General features: G+C 39.9%; 1 protein-coding gene across 1 annotated transcript; it reads right to left on the reverse strand.

The window, feature by feature from the left end:
* Positions 1 to 3765: 3765 nt before the first annotated feature.
* LOC140233470 (DNA replication licensing factor mcm4-A-like) lies at positions 3766 to 20330 on the reverse strand. Its single transcript, XM_072313590.1, has 18 exons — positions 20257 to 20330; positions 18688 to 18894; positions 17868 to 18041; positions 17604 to 17688; positions 16792 to 16870; positions 16290 to 16493; positions 15458 to 15692; positions 14755 to 14997; positions 13244 to 13475; positions 12437 to 12531; positions 11870 to 11972; positions 11019 to 11195; positions 10205 to 10298; positions 9701 to 9855; positions 8636 to 8753; positions 7764 to 8005; positions 7026 to 7236; positions 3766 to 6656 (listed from the first exon to the last, which is right to left on the reverse strand). The coding sequence occupies exons 2-18, from the start codon at positions 18887 to 18889 to the stop codon at positions 6564 to 6566; spliced, it is 2742 nt and encodes a 913-aa protein (XP_072169691.1). The 5' UTR covers positions 18890 to 18894; positions 20257 to 20330; the 3' UTR covers positions 3766 to 6563.

Here is a 20330-nt window from a genome sequence, read left to right on the forward strand (position 1 = left end):
TTTACTCTCTCCGCAAACACGACAAACCCCCGATACATGAAGTGGCTACGCCCCATTCGACTCCTCGCTCCTTCCTAGCTGTACCGACATCACAATATCACACCGCATCCAGAACGCGGAGTAGAATCATCTACTCAGTATGTCATCGGCGTGTACACGCGTGTATATTACTTATACTAGTATCAAATACGAACATACTCACAATTATTACAATGTGATTCCCGACTGAATTATCTTTCCCCCTCACTCTCTGTCTCTGATCGTCTTCAGCCTGGTGATAGTTACTGGTTCAGTCGCTGCACGTTTGACTGGTACAGGTGTAATTAATTACGCAGTACTTTATTACTAACCCTGCACGCTGAAAAGGGTGTAGGTACAGTGTATTATTTCTGTCGCGAGGACACTGTAAAAATCGTAGTGCGTGTATGTACTTTCTCCGCCCAAGCCACAGTTCTTTCGGCCAGAGCGCTCTCTTCGTTACACTGGCGCGTAATTTGGGAGAGCCAGTATAAAAGTGCGTAGCCGAGGTCCCCCGCATTCTGTGACGGCACAGTTCCGGCCACACATGACCGCACAAACTCAAGGCAGCCACCGGTACGTCATTCTGCCACGGAGAAGATTACCCGATGGGTAGGGCCTATCAATTGTTATGTTAATCGTTTTGTGCCTGATCGTGACGCTCGCGAAACTGTTGTCACGGTTATTTTTAAAGTATCATACATGAAAAAAACAAAACAAACAGAAATATCGGAAATGACGATGCTACTTTATTTAACTCTTCATTCAAAGTATAAGGGGCCTATATCATCTCCGGAGTTTCAAGCACAAGTTAACATTTTTAATAATGTGGATTGAGTAAAGCAGCAATATCAGTAGAACACATTAGTGAAAGTTTGAGGAAAATCGGACAATCCGTTCAAAAGTTGATGAATTTACAAAGTTTCTGTGAATATTGCTGGATGAGAAGACTACCATTACTACATTTTGTGGTTATAAAGAAAATACAAAGGGAATTAAAAACATTTTTGTTTCAAGTACACATTCCATCAATTAGTCATGCAATGACGGATGTGTAAAAGGGTAAAACTATCCCCCTGTCTTCCGCCTTTGAAGGAGGCAAGTCAAGAATTCTTTTATGATGTGAGACAAATGCAAATATCTTATAAGTTGAATTTTCTTTTCTTTTGTTTTCTTTATATTGTTCTACGCGTGTGACATCACAAACTGTAGTAGTCTTCTCATCCAGCGATGACGGCACTGAAACTTCGAAAATTCATAACTTTTAAAAGGATTGTCTGATTTTCCTCAAACTTTCACTGATATTACAGAGTATACTGCATTCACTCAATCAACGTGTATATTACGGTGAACTTTTTTTCGGTTTTCCTTTTTAACAATTAAATTTCCGTCTATGTCCGCCGAGTTGGGTTCCGGGAAGACTGACGTGCACATGGCTATTATGATCTTCATGGGCTCGTGAAATGATATTGCTTTCAATAGATAAGAGGTGTATTAAATGTATGGTTCTTGCACATTTTTCATATAATCAGTACTGGTAATCTGAAAGGTATACAAGGTATTTGGGAAAACCACTGCGCTCGAGCCTGCATATACCCCCTAACCCCGAAAACCAACAAAAATTCAGCACTGTCATTAGTACACTGCATTTGTCTTTTTTTTTTTCTTCTTATTTTTTTTTTATTTATTATTTTATTTTTTTTTTGCTGGGCACGAAATAGAGATTGTCGATTTCGTTTGTACATTGGATTCTTCAGCTCCCTCTCTCTCTCTCTCCCTCTCCCTCTCTCTCTCTCTCTGGAGGGGGGGGGGGGGGAAGGGGTAACTGATAGTTGATAAGCTAGGCAGGTTATACAGCTTAAAAAAAAATAAACAGACAAGAGGTTGAAAACAATTAATTAGATTCCAGTAAATATGACCTAAAAACATAAAAAAAAACCCAACATTACAAATCACAGAAACTTAATTCATAACTTTTTAACACAATCGTCGACTGAGAACCAGAAGGCCATTATCGCAGTTTTGGGGGTATTGAATTATTAGTATCACATTGTAGAGTTCTATCTCCTCCTCTACATAATGGTGTCAATCTTAAATTGTTTTCAGTAAATGTTAAAAATCAAGATCACTATCATAGGGCGCTAAAGACCCGATATTTGGGATAATGCTTATAAATCTACCCATTTCTTATTAAATAAACTTTTCATTTCGTGAATATTGATTGTTTCGTTTTTATTTACGCACAATCTTAGAACCCGATAAATAGCACCCTTCTGGTTCTCAGCCGACGCACTGTCCTTTTGCCAGTAAACCTTGCCTGAGCGTTTCTCTGATTTTCTGCATTTACCGAATGCACGCATTTATGTTTTGGGACACTTCCCGTATAGGGAACGTTGGATCTACGTCAGAGTTCATTCGTACAGAATTGTTATTGTCATGATTCTTACAGAATCATGTTATTTTTGGCGCCACATCAGTGGAAAGATAAATCACGAGGCCTGCCAATTTCTATAACGTGTTGTATCATTCTGTGAATCCGGAGAAGATTGATATGATAATTATTACAGCGTCGTGTTATTTTTGGCACTCACATCTGCGGAAGCATAAACCATACACGAGGCCTACCAATTTCTATAACTTGCGCTTCCAGACATCTTATCCATAACTAACTGCTCTATGTTCGTTGCTGTCGTGTTTCTATTATATTTACTGCCTCGCGGTCATCACTTTTTATTTTCACAAGAAATAAATGTCACGTTTTTCCCTTGTAGACGGTACTAACTAATGGATTAATAGCATATTATTTCTGGATGAAAAGAAAACCTATAGGAAAGTAAAACTGAGCTTTTATTAATTTTTGCAGAATTGACCGCAGAAGCAAACTTCCATAATAATAAAACTATGCGTTCCAGGAAGTGGCATAGATTAAATAGTGTCGACATATATGCGCTCGAGTGGACAGATACCTCATTAACACAAAATGTAAACTCGTGATTTTCAGTGTAGTTCCCATTACATTTTGTTGCTAACAACAAACACAATTATGATTATCTCTAATGTGTATGCTCTCCAATGGCATAGATGCAACCAGGTATGCATGGGTGTGTATCCGTGTCTGTTCCTGAATATATGCATTTAGCCTATATTCTACTATTTTCTATCTTATTTTGTTAACCTATGATCCATCTAGTGTATCTGTCTATCTATCCATCTATTTCTTTCATCTATCATTCTGTCTACGTATATTCATCTATTTATGTATAAAATCTATTTACGTATATATATCTATTTGTCTATCATCTACTATCTATCTATTTGTAGCATATATATGACACAGGGTGTATGATTGTGTGTGCTGTGCAAGCAGGTGTATGTGTGTGTGATAACTAAAGGGACATATCCAAGCACAGGTGAATGTGCTCCCCCTCCCCCTCCCCCTCCCCCCCCCCCCCCCCAAACATTAACTCCCAAGAGGTTTGCACTCTGAAAGTAGTGTCAGAGCATCAGGGGTTTTATCTACACTTTATAATAAACACACACATAAATTATCTCTCTCTCACACACACAACACACACACACACATACACATAAAGGCTGTATGTACGGCTGGCAAATATGTTTTGATAAATAATACTGCCACCAATTTGTGTGACTGGGTATAATAGCAAAATGAAAGTTCAGTTTACTAAGCAGGGATTCCACGTTTCACATCATTACAAAGTACACATCTTAAGAAACTACACCCTCTTTCTGTACAGGTGAATGGCTGTTTTTATTGAAAAGACAATCAAAACAATGGGTAGCCTCAAACCCAGTGAAGATCAGTTATTATCTTACTAACACCTTCACAGATCCTGAGTCGCATTATGCTGCAGCTATTTTTAAAGCAAAAAGTGAACCAGATCTGCTGCTGAATATTCATCATTCTGAACAAGGAGCATACTGGTATCGAACCGAAGGACCTAAAGCCCTGTGTTTATCTCATGTTGGACCAGATACAGAATGTGCCATGGTTGAAAAAGCAGTAATGCAACCATTCATTACAACTTTGGAAATGCTAACATCACTAAATGCCAGTAATTTATACACATAAATAAAGACAATTTTCTCCACTTTGGAAAGATACAAACTCACTCATGCTTCACCTTTTTTTCCCCCCATTAAGAGTAGTTGTTTTGAGAGCTATTGGTTTGAAGTTCCCATGTGCAAAAATGGCTGGCCTCTTTAGGCGTTTGCGCATACGTGTTGCTCTGGTCTGCTTTGGGTTAGAGCTATCTGACCCTTAATGGCAGACATGCTGCACACGGCATATCTAAATTTGGAACAATCTGCTGCTGATTAACCCGTTCCATACTAAATTCTTAAAATGCCCATAGACTTAATACACAGGCCACCAGGTTCCCATATGGAACAAGTAAATAACTGTTTTGTCTTGCTTGAGTGCTCTTGCCTTTTCTTGACTGAAGCTCAATATGGTAGTATACTTTACAGATTTCACTCTGAATAGACTGAATAACCAAAACAGTTTGCTGATGTGACACACCTTATAAACAGCAAAACTTTCTACATTTCTATTTACAAATTATTTATATAATAATCTTGGTGTTATGGTTGTTACAGTGTTCAATAGTCAAGAAAAAATACATACACGTACCATATGATGAAAACACATATCTTACAATTCTTAATTCAACAATTGTCAGGACTTCATCCCACTACAGTAATTTCAATTTTCTTCCCAACTTAAATTTTCCCTGCTTTTCTAACACATAGAAATCAGTTTGGAAAAAAAAAAAATCTTCTTGGAATGTATGTCCTATTCCCGAGTGCTCCATTTTTGACAATATCCATTAATGACAAATTGTTCAATCATCACTACAGTCATACTTCTGTGAACATGTACAGTCAAACCTGTCTATAGCGGCCACCCAAGGGAAACGGAAAAGGTGGCCGTTATAGGCAGGTGGCCGCTATAGACAGGTAATCCAACTTTGTGTGCATTGCTTACATGTACATGTATCATCGTTGTTTCCTTACATGTACATGTATGTGTGTACGTGTACGTATGCACACACTGTGTGTTTCATGTCGGTGTATATGAAATTGTTGCGTACTAGTATGTGTATTGTCGTGAAGAAAGCTTAACACTAGTGCATTATTATGACTGAATATTGAGGGATGAATGCAGCGGTGGCGATCACTGAACGTTGCCCGCACGGCTACAAAGCAGAAAAACACGCTGAATTATCGGCTCAGCTACGGCTCCGTTGGGTTTTTGGTCGCTATGGACAGGTTAAAATCTACCGCGGGAAACATAATTTGTTGCCGCTGGCCGCGTTAGACAGGTGGCCGCTATACACAGGGTCTTTAACAGGGATTTTCTCTCAGGGGGGATTTTTCAGTGGCCGTTATAGACAGGTGGTCGCTATAGACAGGTGGCCGCTAAGGCAGGTTTGACTGTACATTAGTGACAAATAGTGTTTTTCCACATGCACAGGACTAAATACTGTAGTAAATACAATCATTACTAACTTGACACCAACACACTACCATAAATTAAAGAAATTACGTTGAATACAGAGAACTACAATCTTTACATGCCCATGCATATATCATAACTTCATATCAACTATAATATTAACATCTCTGGTATTCAAGTTTTGTCTATTTATATCTGTCTCTGTTTTTGGTTGGAATGGCACCATGGACATTACTGGTGTGAAATCTGGTTTGGTCTTGTTTAAATTTATACTATGGACATATTTGCAAATGTGCAATCATTCCCTTGGACTCGACCAGATACATGGCAAAATCAGCAAGAACAGTGCTGAGACTTTTAGCATCATATACATGTACTAATGAATATCAGTGAGCATCAAAACCAACAGCACAGGATTTGAGCATCCTGCCAATATCTGACATACACTTTACCCCCCTCCCCCCCAAAAGACAAAAAACAAAAAGACTTGATAGTAATTCCATCATCTGTAAATCATGAAGGGCATTAACACAGCATAAAGTCTGTGGAGTTAATGCTTTCTGAGTCTAGACCCACATAACAGTGTGCCTCATTGTTTAACTAAACTTGTTCATTTTGATCCACTGGATTGTGAACAAAAATTTTCACAAGTGAACAAACTGGTCATCTGGAAATTTCAGAGACATTTGGACAACAGATGCATTACCATCACCTAACATCGGTGGTAGCCCACTCTATCAGCCAGAACTGAAGTGTTGACTTGGAGGAGTTATGAAACCATTCTTTACATGGTCGCTGCCAATAAATCCAAACAACAAGATTGATCAAGTATTCTTCATTATCAACCACCTGAATTAAATAAAATCTACATGCACATAAGCACCTTCAGTGTTGTATGCAAATACCACTATCTGCTACACATCAACAAAAAAAGATGCCCCTACCCTCAAAACCTGAGAACTTGTAGGAATAGAGCATTTGTACATTTGCCATGGATGTTTGTGAAGCACAAAGCAATTTTAATAGTCAAAACGGTAAAGTCCAAGAAGTCCCGGTCACTGGTCCTCTAAATGATGCGGATGGTCTTGTTGGTCTTGATACAGAAGTCTTGGTCCTGGAGGATCCTCAGAGCTCCATCAAACATGTCTCTCGTGATGGGCTAAGGGTGAAGAGTAGGAGAACAGATAGTCAGCAACAGTTACTGGATACAGGTTAAAGGTCATGACAAACTCAATGTAACACAATGGGATGATTTACTTATTTATTTTTTAAAACATTGTTTGTGTTTTTCTTTCTAAAAACAATTCTACTAAGAATCAACATCAAAACTGAACATCAAAATACAAACTAATATGAACGAAATATCAGGTTTCGGTCTACATCACAATGAGCACACTATGCCTTACCAAAAATACATACATACAGTCATTGATGTGTTTCATAACTAAACTTAAAATACAAACAAAATGGAGATGTGTTTGGCAGCCATCCCAGAGCATAAAGGAAGTTACACTCAAGAGATACTCACCAGATCAGATGACTGCCGGAACTCCTCATACAGCTGGTGGTACTTGAGCATGATCACCTTGCCCTTAGCCTCGATGTGCTTCTTGAGGGCCGACGCACAGTCCTGCTGCTGCTTGCGAGCCGTGTTGCTGACTCCCGTGGCCAGAATGTCGATGTTGATGGTTCCATCTTTTGGGTCGAAGGCGGCCTGCTTGAGAGCCTCATAGTGAAGCCTGGAAAGAGTTTGGGGACGGATAAACAAATAAACTCCAAAACATCACAACATTGCAAATCATTCAATTATTCTGACCATGTTTGGCTTAGCAAAGAATGAATGAGCAGGAGGGAAAACTAATTCTTCATGTCATGCAATTTATCAAATGAACACCTGAAGTATATTTGGATAGCATCATGCCATGTGAGCCAATGTTGTTTAAACTAAAATGGCACCAACTCGATGGTATCTTTTGAATTTCTTCACTTGTGCTAAAAACCATCAGAGCAAATACCTTACTGTGCAATCTTATGTTTATTGCAACTTGTACTGTCACAATCTAGGGCCAACAATCTTGATGGCAGTGAAATTTTATCTTCACAACCTATCAATCATACCACATAAGCCAACATAGAATGAAATGAAAGCTACAGTGGTATTTTCTAAATGACTGTATTTGTTCGCTTTTTCCAAACATCATTAATAAATATTCAAGGCATATTTATGGCATCATCTTTGATTAACAGTGCTAAGTCTTTTTCTCACCGTTTTGCCTCATGAACATCCTCCTTTTCCACCTCCTTGGAGAACCTCATCCGGGCGTGGGCCTCTGCCAGGCGAATCAACGACTCCAGCTGCCGAGGGTAGGCCGATACCATGCCCTTGGCACTGCCTATCTTGCGCATTTCAACATAAGCCTGGATCAGCAGCTGGCTGGCCTCATCACTAAGGCTGGGGTGGATGTAGCTGCGCGCATAGGAAATGTAGTCCCTCAGTAGATCCATATCCTTTATAGGGTAAAATTCAAATGACAGAAAATACATTTTATCCCACCGATTACTTTTATTCTGTTCACATATCTTACATGTTATTGGCATATGTAACTCGTAACACAAAATATTATCTATGAAGGCACTGTTTAATCTTACTTACAAGGGAGACAGAGACATCTTCTTAACAATTAAGAGAAACTAATTGCTGGAATTCGGTATGTACTTGTTAGCTTTGATCTCAAAATCTTAAGTGTTAATGACCACTGAAGACTGGCATCTATCCAACAGAATATCACTTATTACTGCCACAAACTCCCCCATGCTATTAGCTGATTAAAATAGCAATAAAGACCATCACTTGCCATTGCAGTACCCACTTCTTTCGATAACTGCCTTGAAATAATGCAATCTCATCTAGCCAGTCCTGTGTAAAGTAGGTAGTCTATTAAAGCACACTGCAAGTCACAGCTAGATAGTATTCAGATCACCTGTTGATAGTACTTTGCCAAACAGCAAAGTTTGTTTTCATGTCTAACAGGTCCACTCATTCATTTATCCCGTTGGGCTACGTAAGTTCTTCGTTATATCTTTTGCTCCATTATTTATGGAAGCTTGTTAAAGAGCATGTTATGAATTCCAACCCACCATGTGCTCCTCCTCTGTCTCTTCCCTGCCCTGGTGGTACAGGGAGACGAGGTGGTTGGCAAGGCGACGGTCAAAGATCTCATCCTGTGGATCCAGCATCAGGAAGATCAGGTCAAACCTGAGAAAGGAAAGATGATAACAAGTTTAACACTATCACTATACCACTGGTCATCTGTCTGAAGGTGAGGTTATTGGTATTTGAGACAGTCACCACAAGAAGGGAAGAAGATTAATCTTGTTTTAAAATCTTCACCTTCCTCCGGTAATGTAAAGAGCTTCTTCGGAGCATAGTCAAAAGAACAACTGAGGGGCTAGTCTCTGATGTAACTATAAACTAAACAGGTGATGAAATCAAAGGACCAAGCTTTGTAGTGGAATCAGTCCAGGTATCTTTGCTGCTTGACCAGTGAGATACACTATGTGTGTGAGATACACTGCTTGACCTAAGGCTGACCAGGAGGATGCTGATGAATATATATGAGGAAGGCATGCTTTCAAAAGCTTGGAGCTTAGAGAACTGGTTTCACTCTTTCTACATTATTATCATCTCTGAAAATAGATCTGACAGTAAAGGCACGGTCAGACTGGCAAAGGATTGAGAAGATTAAGTTCACGATCTTTAAGATCTCAAAGTTTTGCCAGTGTGACCACAAACTTCCTGCAAAACTTCTCACAAAACTTCCCACTCCAACTAGGGATATTTCCCTTGATCTGTTTGCAGGCGATGTCTTCAAAGTGCGAGGCCATTGTCATGTACAGATGTGCATTGTTATGTCACAATCAACAGCCATCGGACGGCGCGCTCTTTCTTCTTTCTTGCGTGCGTGTACCAATGACCCAAACTTCCAAGTTTGGCTGCCAGTGTGACCGCACGACAAAAGATCGCAAAGACTTCGCGATCTTAAACTTCTTGATCTTTTGCCAGTCTGACTGCGCCTTAATAGAATTTTCATTTTCGTGCAACTCTCTCTCTCTCTCTCATGAAGACTTTATCCCTCAATTTCTCTTCCTTTACCCTTGCAGGTGACACCAGAGATACATAATGACATATACGCCAAGAGATACCTTGAGAGCAATGTGTGTGGGAGCTGGATGTTGTCGATGATGGTCTTCTTGGGGTTCCACTGGGAGTCCACTGGGTTGGCGGCAGCCAGGATGGAGGTTCGGGCATTCAGGGAGCAGATGATGCCGGCCTTTGCAATGGACAGGGTTTGTTGCTCCTGTACAGGCAAGATGAATTCATGAATTGAAGTTCACATGATCTCCACACCATCTCACAAATATCATATATAAAGATAATAAATGTTAGTTTGTCAGCTGGCCTTATTGTCTTTCCTTTGATACAATTATGGAGTAATATCTGGTACTGCAGCTGGAAAGTCGTAATTTGTAATATGATACCCAACAGATATTAGAGTCCTTTGAAAGATCAAAAAATCACTAGCAAATATGAAAAGAGAAGCAAGAATATGTATGCTATAAAATCAATGCTGAAAACAAAGAAGCCCTTTCTCCAGTATTGAGGTTGCAAAGAGAGAAGTCCATGTTGCCACAGCAACAGTTACTCACCATGACTTCATGCAGAACAGATCGTGTGCTGTCGTTCATCTTGTCAAACTCATCAATACAACATATTCCATTGTCACTCAGAACCAGGGCACCACTGTAGAAAGAAAAAAGAAATGACTCTCTACTTTTATTTTTCCCCTTCTAAAGCATCAGCTGACATTAGATGACACTCAAAGATGGATTAAAACAAAATTAATGTTGTGAGGGAGCCATATCATGAGATGACTTTCCAACTTTGAGTTGGACCTGTAAGTTCTTTGATATCTTTGTCACTCAATAATAAATTGCTTTTCTAATGTAACAGGAATATCATTGAATAGGAGCAGCAAAATTCACTTATGTTATATTGACCTTACAAGAATCTAAGTGAAACTTGATATAGAGTAAAACTGGAGACATTCGTGGTATGAAACTGTTGCAAAATTGAGCCGACGTGTTTTTTCGTGGCATGAAACTTTTGCGAACTGCAAACCATGATTGTGTACAGCACTGTAATGGTATCCAATGCATTGTGTAGACAAAAACTTTCCAATGTATTTTACCTTTGTGAATCTTGGCTCCTCACACAATTTGCATAAGTTTCAAGCATTTTCTGGTTTTACAGCTATGCATTATGAAATAAAATATGGAAAGACAAATTATTGGAAATATCATGTTGCTGACACTCTTCCTGCAGACTGAGATGGAAAGTGTGAGCATACAAGGTTGAGGAGGAAGAAACATGTGCGTTGCACACACACACACACACACACACACACACACACACACACACACACACACACACAGAGGGAAGGAATTTGAAGTAGCTACATACGTTTGCAGCACCAGTTGTCTCGTCTCCGGATCCTTGGTGACATACGCCGTCAGACCAACAGCACTGGAACCCTTACCAGATGTATACTGCCCTCGTGGGACAAGATGGTGCACATACTGAAGCAGCTGAGACTTACTGGTACCAGGGTCCCCACAAAGCAGAATGTTGATCTCTGACCTGGGGATGGTGGAAAGATACATTGATGTTTTATAGATTAAAATCTATGAATACCCCTTCTTACAACAGTATCATCGATAAGTCTCATTTCTTTACTTTCTAAATTTTGTGTACAGCACACTATCTGAAGGGGATGCAGACCAAGTCTCCTAATTTCATCTAGACTATTCTAAAATCAAATTGGGGCAGAGATTTCCTCAAAATACAACGATGAACAAGTTTTATCTCGACACAACATTCTTTGATGTGAAGATTGTCTTGACTGCCATGAATCAGCTGCAAACACTGAAAAATAAAAAGAAAGCATATCAACTTTCTTTTTAAATATTTATGACAAAATCTATAGTAATTTTGATTTTTCACAATTCCTGCAGATCTTGATGTTGTTATAATGTAAAACGAGGAATATTTGCGTGCATTTTAATTTCGTGAATTTCGCAAGTGCCAACATTCACAAAAGCGAAAGATCTTGCCTACACAATATGCATTGGATGCCACTGGCAATTCACAAAATTTTCATGCAGCGAATATATCGTGTTTTACAGTATTTGATTCTCTTGCTGAAATGGCAGGTCAAATATTGCACGATATCACAAAATGCATTGACTTCTCAAGCTGATAAGCTAAAAATCCATTAAAAATATTCAAATATTAATGTCCCTGTCATATCTTACCTGAAATTGCTCCTGCCTGCATGAGAAAAGTCCTTCTTGGATGAGCCAAAAAGCTGGCAGAGTATGCCTTTCTTGATGTCTTCATTCTCATAGATGCTGGGAGCTGCAAAGGGATGAATATGTCATGTTGATGAACAATCATATTCTGTGCTTTTCCTAGTTCTCTGCTTTTATTCCATGCTCACATGTAGAGTACATGTCTATTTGTATACCATTTACTAGCAATTACTATAATACAGTCTAACCTGTCTGTAGCGGCCACCCAAGGGAGATAGACAGGTGGTCCCTATAGACAGGGTCTTTAACATGGCTTTTTCTTTAGTGGCTGATTACAACAGGCGGCTGCTTTAGACAGGTGGCCACCAAGGCAGGTTTGACAGCATTTCCTTTTTGTGGTATGGGCACTGACATTACTTATATCTGTAATGTTCTAATGTCTGTAATAATTCTGTATTTCTATTGTCCTCATAATTAATGATTAAAATTGGGTTTCACTTTCGAGAATGACAGATTCAAAAGCTGAGACAAGCATCTCAAGGGATGATAAAGCGAGAGTTGTCGCCTCACCTAGTGCCCTCGCCAGTCGGTTGTAGATGTCGGGAGTCTTTGAGAGTTGGATCAGTTCTTCCTTGCGTTCCTCAGTGAATGTGTGTCTCTCCTCCCTGAGGAAAGGATCAGCCATTTGAGAATGGATTAGTCAAACCGAAATATCTGCCACTCATCTGAACAATACCACCACCATCAATTGGCATGTGTTGCTACAGGAATGCCACCAAATGATAAAGTTTCAGATGATCTGCAATTACAAATTCACCACCCTTAAAAACTAAGTTTCTATTTGCTAAGATCTCGTATATGAGAGCTTTATTTGTGAGAGCACCTTGGCATAGTGGATAAGACTCTTGACTTTCAATCTGAGGTCCTGAGTTCAAATCCTGTGAAGTGCCAACTTCATTGGAAATATGTTGTTTGTTTGTTTTTAACCACTATGTCCCTTTTGACCCATAAATGGGTACCTGGCAACACTGGGGTAAACATAATGGCAAGGTCCTCTGGTAGAGAAATGGTGACACTAAAGAAGCTTCCCTCGATGAAAAAGAGCATATCATTTTAATCTTCAGTGAAATGATTTTCTTTGCATTTTTCTCAAAGCTACTATCAATTTACTACGATCGAAATTATTCTACACTTTCCATAACATTCCATAACTACTCATCATCCTGGCAAATCGTGTCAGCCAGGTAAGTTTTTTGGTATACCCAATCAGTGTATTGGAAGAAATTCCAAGTGATGGAAGATAAATTTTGAGCCCTTCCGAGAACTATGTTCTGGCTTTAGAGCATTTCAAACAAAGGAAAAGACAGCAATGCTCACCCATCATCAGCATTCTCATGCAGTCGGTTGGCGTCGTTCTTGCAGAACTGGATAACATCAATGTAGGTCTTGTAGACGGCCTTCACATTGCGCTGGCGGGGATTGACCCTCAAAGGCGTGGCACGGTAGATGCCGGTGACGGCTACGCGGTCTCCAGGTGACACATGGTCGACGAGATCGTTGTGCGCATAGAGAACGACTGTGTGGGGAGTCTGACCAGCTGGCATGTCATCTGCAAGAGGAGAATTTAACAAAGTAAGCACAAATTGTTTTATATTTATACCTCAGAGTTTTCAGTGTGTAATTCAGTGTAATTCTGAACAAGGAAAAGTAGAAATTACGTGGTGCGTAATATATGTCCCCGCCGGAAGTAGCATTTAGTAGCAAAATGTACAATGTAGGTAAAAAGATCAAGGTCAAAGGTCAAAGAAGTCAAAGGTCAAAATTCTATGTAGAAGTTTTGAAGCCCTCACATAGTGCCATCACATAAAGCAAATGGAATCGAAATCGGGTTAGAAATGGCGAAGGAGTAGCATTTTGTAGCCAATGTACAATATAGGTAAAAAATCAAGGTCAAAGGTCAAAGAAGTCAAAGGTCAAAATTCTGTGTAGAAGTTTTGAAGCCCTCACCTAGTGCCATCACATAGAGCAAATGGAATCGAAATTGGGTTAGAAATGGCGAAGGAGTAGCATTTGGTAGCAAAATGTACAATACAGGTCAAAAATCAAGGTCAGAGGTCAAAGAAGTCAAAGGTCAAAATTCTGTGTAGCAGTTTTGAAGCCCTCACCTAGTGCCATCACTTAAAGCAAACGGAATTGAAATCGGGTTAGAAATGGTGAAGGAGTAGCATTTTGTAGCAAAATGTACAATATAGGTCAAAAATCAAGGTCAAAGGTCAAAGAAGTCAAAGGTCAAAATTCTGTGTAGAAGTTTTGAAGCCCTCACCTAGTGCCATCATATAAAGCAAACGGAATTAAAATCGGATTAGAAATGGCGAAGGAGTAGCATTTTGAAGCAAAATGTACAATATAGGTCAAAGGTCAAGGTCAAAGGTCACAACTGAAATTCTGTATAGAAGTTTCAAAGCTCCCATGTAGTGCTATCATATAAAGCAAACAGAATCAAAATCGGATTAGAAATGGCGAAGGAGTAGCATTTTGAACATTTTGATCACACACGGACGCACAGACAGACGGACAGACGGACACACACACGTACGGAGCCCGTTTCATAGTCGAGCCCGTTTCATAGTCCCCTGCTCGAACTCGTTCGGCGGGGACAATTAGTGTAAAGTATAAACAGTAATTTAGTCTGTTGGCTGCTATGTTTTACAGTGTATGTTTTTATCAATAATCCGTTTCAATTTAATTCAGTTCAAATATTCCTGATATATGTACACCCCTTGTAATTCTATTATACAGACAGTTTGCAAAACAAAGCCTTCACTTCATCCTCTGATGTTCAGAAAAGATCATTACACTGCGAATGAATTCAGAAGAATCCAACCAACCTGGAGATTCCTGTAGCTTGACCATCTGCTTATCTGAGAACTGGGAGCGGTTGTGGACCAGCGCCATGCTGTACTTGGTTTGGCAGTTTCGGCAGACGGCCGGCTCCGCGATCCGGCCGCGGTCGATCTCCACGGACTGCGTGAAGGCGCAGACATGGCAGCGGAAGAAGGCTTCCCGCATCTCGGGGATGAGCTGCGAGGTGCGGATCACCATGCCACTGATGGTGATTAGCTGGTCAATGTCTGGAGGAAGGGGGAATTTAATGGAGTAGGATACAAAGAAATGACATCATTTCACCTAACATGTCTTACTTGCATACATTCTGTACAGCTGTCATGGTCCAGTGCATTGTACACTGAACTTGCAAAACAAGCATCTTGGCAAGAATTCAAATAGTAAGTTTAAATCTAGCTCATATGTGATATAAAATTCCATTGCATTAACACCTTTTGACACATTCTGTTAGCCTAACGACATTCAAAGATAAAATTTTTGACACCCACATGGACCATGGACTAAGTTAAAATCATGGACACAAGTGCTATAAGCTAGCTTTGCAAATCTGGCCCCCACATTTAATCTCTGTAATGTGTCCTTTCATTGTCTGTACGATGTATTTGAGACTGTATAATATGCATGTACCTTTGGTTGTATGAAGGGCACTGCTATTTAATGAACTATGGCGCAAGGGGCCTATCTTACCTTCTGGGTTGAGGGAGCGCATGTTTTTGGTCTGCTCTGTGTTGAAGGTCCGGACCTGGATCTGATGTTCCAGGAGTGTGTCAGGGTAGCGCTCGAAAAACATCTCATTGCCTGCCATATCAAAGATTTGAATAACCTCCTGGGGGTAGGAGACTAGCTGGTGGTAGAGGTCGGGGTCAAAGTCCTTCAGGTGCTTGCAGTTGACATTGAGGAAGGGAAGCTCAAGAGTTTGAATCTGTGAGAATATGGAGAATATGGCAAAAGTGAGAAAATCTTATAACACACAGAAACACAGGCACATTTGCTTTCTTAATTCTACTTATTTCTGTGACTGTGTCAAAGCAAAATGCTGGAAGGAGAACTGATAATTGAGCTTTGTCGTGATCGGCATATTCATTGGCTTGCTTTCTTCAGATGCCTTGAAGCTTGCTGTAGATTTTACACAATCCTCCCAAGATCTGTCACGTCAAAATGGCCTTTCTGTGGAACTTTACTCTTCTGAGTGACTTTCGTAACTGTAATTACAGACAAGCTTTGACAAAGTTTACCTAATGCTAACTAAAAATGACTTCAGAAAGTTGCATCCGAGTACATTGGCACATATAGGGCTGACAGCATACACTTGAAACTTTTAATATCTGTAGCGATGGGTGATGCGTGTATTGTATATAGGCAATTGCACATCAAGTTAACAACATACATTAATGTGGTAGATGCATTAAGACCCGTGGGCTGAGATGTTGAACTACACCACATGAGAAAAAGTGTCATGACCTCCTATTCTTGAGGTTTCTTATTGTTTTTGTTTTTTCTAGACTACCAATCAGCTCACCTCCTCCAACTTCTGCAGGTAGAGCGGCTCATGGGGGTTGATACCTTCAGCAGGATCTGCCTCGGGGTCAATGAAGCGCTCGATGAAGCGGGTGAACTTCTCCTTGGTTTCTGTGACCACCACATTCGTGCCCCAGATGACCATCTGCTGACCGCCTGGCTGGTCACTGGTCACTGCTCCGGTTGGCTCAGTGGCAGGTTCACCCTGAGGAAAGAAGAGATATAAAACTAGAATATTATAATGAAGAAATTACAATATATATCGCCCATGAATTGACGACATCTCTTACAGGCAAATGCCATGTTTCTGTCAAAAAATAGATTCCATTTATATGCCAAACTACTGCAAACTTAGCAAATATCACAAAGATTTATTGCTAGAATCACACTGAATAATGATAGATACAGAATAATATCTCCTGCATCATTTGGTGGATATGCGAAGCAGGGAAGTCACTTGACAGCCATGTACAAGAATGCTTGAATTCATAGTAAATATTCACCGATTGGTCAGAACCCAGGTTGACTTGACGAATCTTTCGGTCACTGCGAATGTCACTGCGCGGTCGGATAGGAGTTCCTCTACGGCAGTACAGTCAAGAAAAAATAAAACAGGCTTCTTGCTCCTTAGAGCTTATTATGTCACTAATATCTACATGGTTTCTGACATCATAAATACTCCCCAGTTTCCCCAGAGAGGCAAATATCATGTGGTGTAAAATTACTCAATTTACAATTTTTAAACACATATAGGATTTTTTAAACACACAGAGCAAAAACAAGTAAAACTCACCACTCATTACAAGACTGAGCCATTTCTGTGTTGCCTATAAATTCTAATCAAACAATATTACCAAAAGGCATGTGTCAGGTCGCTAAAGTCACTGAAAAATCACCAAATTTGGAAAATACGATCTATTACTCTCAACAAGAGATAAACTTGAAAATTTGTCTCTCACTTTAATGAATGTTGTTCGACTATTAGCATGTTTATTTTGCTGTACACATACGAAAAGAATGAAATGTATTAAAATGTAATCAAGACAAAAAAAGAAATATCTATACCATCAACTACCATTCTTGCTGGCATATTCAAATAAGATATTCAAATAACTTTTGTATCAAATTCTGCTTTGGAAATGACACTGAATATTTTAATGTAATCATTAAAATGTTACTGGAATGTCTATCATTTGTTTTTCTTACTACTGCCATCTGAGCTCATCCTGTCTGTTACAATGACTTCAGGTAGGACAGGTATCTGGTTTTGTTCTTTAGATGCTACATTTATTAGGGCATGGTCTGACAAGGATACACGCTGCGACCTGGTGTGCTGCCGAGACGCGAGGAGCTTGGGGTGCCGTAGTTCAGGGGTGAGCTCATGTCGATTTCACTCAGTCCTGTCAACGAAATCAAAGAAGAATTCACATTCCGCATTTCACTTGTTCACTTACATGTATTTAATCCCATGGAAAACTCTGTAATGTTATCTGTCTTTATTTTCAAAATAAATATTCTAGACTCTGCATGATGCCAAGCAAAGTGAGGAAGAAATCATAAAATGGAAATTTTAACTCACCTGGTCTGGTGCCACCAGGGCTGGAAAATAGGGAGGTGTCATGGACATTGGTCGGTTCTCCCGAGGCGGGTGAGGATGGCATAGGTGGAAGCTCACCTCCCGGGGAGGAGTCCAGGGGTCTGTCCGACGGGGCCTTGGGTGAGGTTGCTGCACTTCCTCTTGCACTGCGACGGGCTGGGAGAAAACAGAGAGACAGAAGAGAGAATAAAAAGCCTTTCCTTGCAGTCCTAATGGTCTTTCACAGATGGTGACAGGTTCATAATTAAAAGCACAATTTATGTTGCAGGTTCAGGCAAAAGTACCAGTAGAGTGGCATTCACTGTCTACTATGGTACAAGTCCATTTACAAATCAAACCAAAGAGAGCCAGAATGAGACACAGAGACAGAATATGAAAGCCTGAGAGAAAATGGTCATTGATCAAGAGTGAAATAAGACAGCAAATGCAAACCCACCAATACTTCCAATTTGAGAATGCATTTATACATCATGCACTGAAAAAAAAAAAGCTGAACAAGGTAATTCTGCTCAGTTTCTATTAAGTTTGCATCTGCTCTACATTTGTAGATATCTAGTGTTCTAGTTGATTATGGATATGAATGCTACAAATGAATATGTTTGACTCAATGAGTGGATTCAGATGACAAAACTGGGAAATAAGAAGTGAGATGCCTTTCATAATCACATTTAGAGCACAATTTGAGCAACTGTTTTGTCTCAAAGAAATGGACCTCTGTTTAATTTCTACCAGTCTTGGTTATTCAGGAGAAAAGGAAGGCATGAGCTCTATAGTACAAATGCAGATAATTTAAAGGACTCACGAGTGCCTGCTTTGCTGGAGGGCGTCTCGCTGGTCGACGATCTTCCTCGTCGCAAAGGAGTCGTGGGGTTCTCTGGACTGTCACCCTGGCTACTCCGGCCACGCTTGCTGGGGGTTCCCGCGCCATTTGGAGTCTCATCACCTCTGCCCCGTTTACTCCTCGTGCTACGAGGAGTGCTGACACGGCTATTTGGTGATGACATTTCCACTGGAAGAGGAAAAGGTGAATTTAACAAATCAATTTTCATGCTCACAGAATGAGAATGACAGTGACAGAGAAAGAGACATTCTATCAAAGTAACTTGAATTGTAAGGCTTAGCTCTCTTAGGGTAAGCCTAAAGTGAATTTAAAAAGAAAGGAGAAGAACAAAAGGATGAGAATGAAAAGGAAAAAGAAGAAAAGACAGATCTAAAATAGAATGGAAGAGAAATAAATCTAAGTGCCGGGAGTGTCATTGTGTGACAGATTTGGTGCATTAAAAGACTCCATTATCACAATCATTAGGTTATTACTTAAAGGAAAGATAAATAAGATAGAAATAAATTGAGGGGTCTAATTATAAAGGTTGAAAAGGAAATTGAAAAAAAAAATACCTAAGAAGGAAACAGAAAAAAAATGATGTAAAAGAAAGGTATGAGGGAGAGACAAACAGAATGAAACAAACAACAGAACAGAATGATAGGGAGAAAATAAAAGATTGAATAGGAAATTGTGAAAAGTTAGAGACAGTTTGGAGGAAAAAAAGAAAAGATTTATATAGAACTCTATAGGTATTAGGAAAGGGAAAAGTAAGGAAAACTTGAAAATAAAAGCAAAAAAAGAATGAAAAACAAAGAAAAGAAAGAGAAAGATAACTAAAGGGGGAGCACACAGACAGACACACACACACATGCACACACACACACACACACACGCACTCATGACCAACAACCGTTAACCCTTAAACACTGTGTAGATTCTATAGGTTCTAGTACTTTACCTGGCACAGTGGTAGACAGCCATTTATTGCTAGACTTGGCTTAGCATTAGGAAAGGTAAAAAGGCAAGTTTAGCTTTTAAAGAACATAAAAAACCCCGCTGTGATGGCTACATCATTCAAACAACCCACTGACTGTTTCTGCACTGAATGCGCGCCGCGCTGTACGTACCGACTGCTTTTGTGCAGAGCTGCCTGCAATCCAAGCAATCAACTTAACAGTTAATTCCCCACCCTTGCTAATGTACTTGTATGCACGTTAAATCTACCGGGTAACTTCACTCGGCTCTGCTCTTTCTGAATAAACTTATCAGTAGATAGAGTTATGGATATACACTTCGTACGCCCGACTCCACTCGTGGGTTTACCAATGCCTGTCCCTTTAAAGTTTAAATGGCATGCCCATCCAATGCATTCATGCTTCTCACAATGACATGCAGGCCGCTACCTAGGCGAGTGGCGCTACTGCCGCTGTCGGCACCGATCACTTACAATTATTATTACATCCATTCAGTGCCAAAACATTACGACCAACTATAATCATTGATACCATTGTACTCAGAAGATTTAAAAGTGTCTGGAAACATACTTACCGCAACTAAAACTGAAGAAACAATGAGAAAAACTCCGGTGAGGACGTCGCGTATCACTCCACTGCGTTGTAATG

This window comes from Diadema setosum, chromosome 9 (assembly GCF_964275005.1).
Source record: "Diadema setosum chromosome 9, eeDiaSeto1, whole genome shotgun sequence".
NCBI classification, from domain to species: domain Eukaryota; kingdom Metazoa; phylum Echinodermata; class Echinoidea; order Diadematoida; family Diadematidae; genus Diadema; species Diadema setosum.

Bases quoted from the DNA above. Each gene is read 5' to 3' on its own strand.
- LOC140233470 (XM_072313590.1), bottom strand. From the start codon at position 18,889: ATGTCATCACCAAATAGCCGTGTCAGCACTCCTCGTAGCACGAGGAGT. The intron at 14,998-15,457 runs GTAAGATAGGCC...CCCTTCCTCCAG, and splicing joins GCGCTCCCTCAACCCAGAAG to ACATTGACCAGCTAATCACC. The intron at 12,532-13,243 runs GTGAGCATTGCT...TCCTTTCCTCAG, and splicing joins CATGAGAATGCTGATGATGG to GGAGGAGAGACACACATTCA.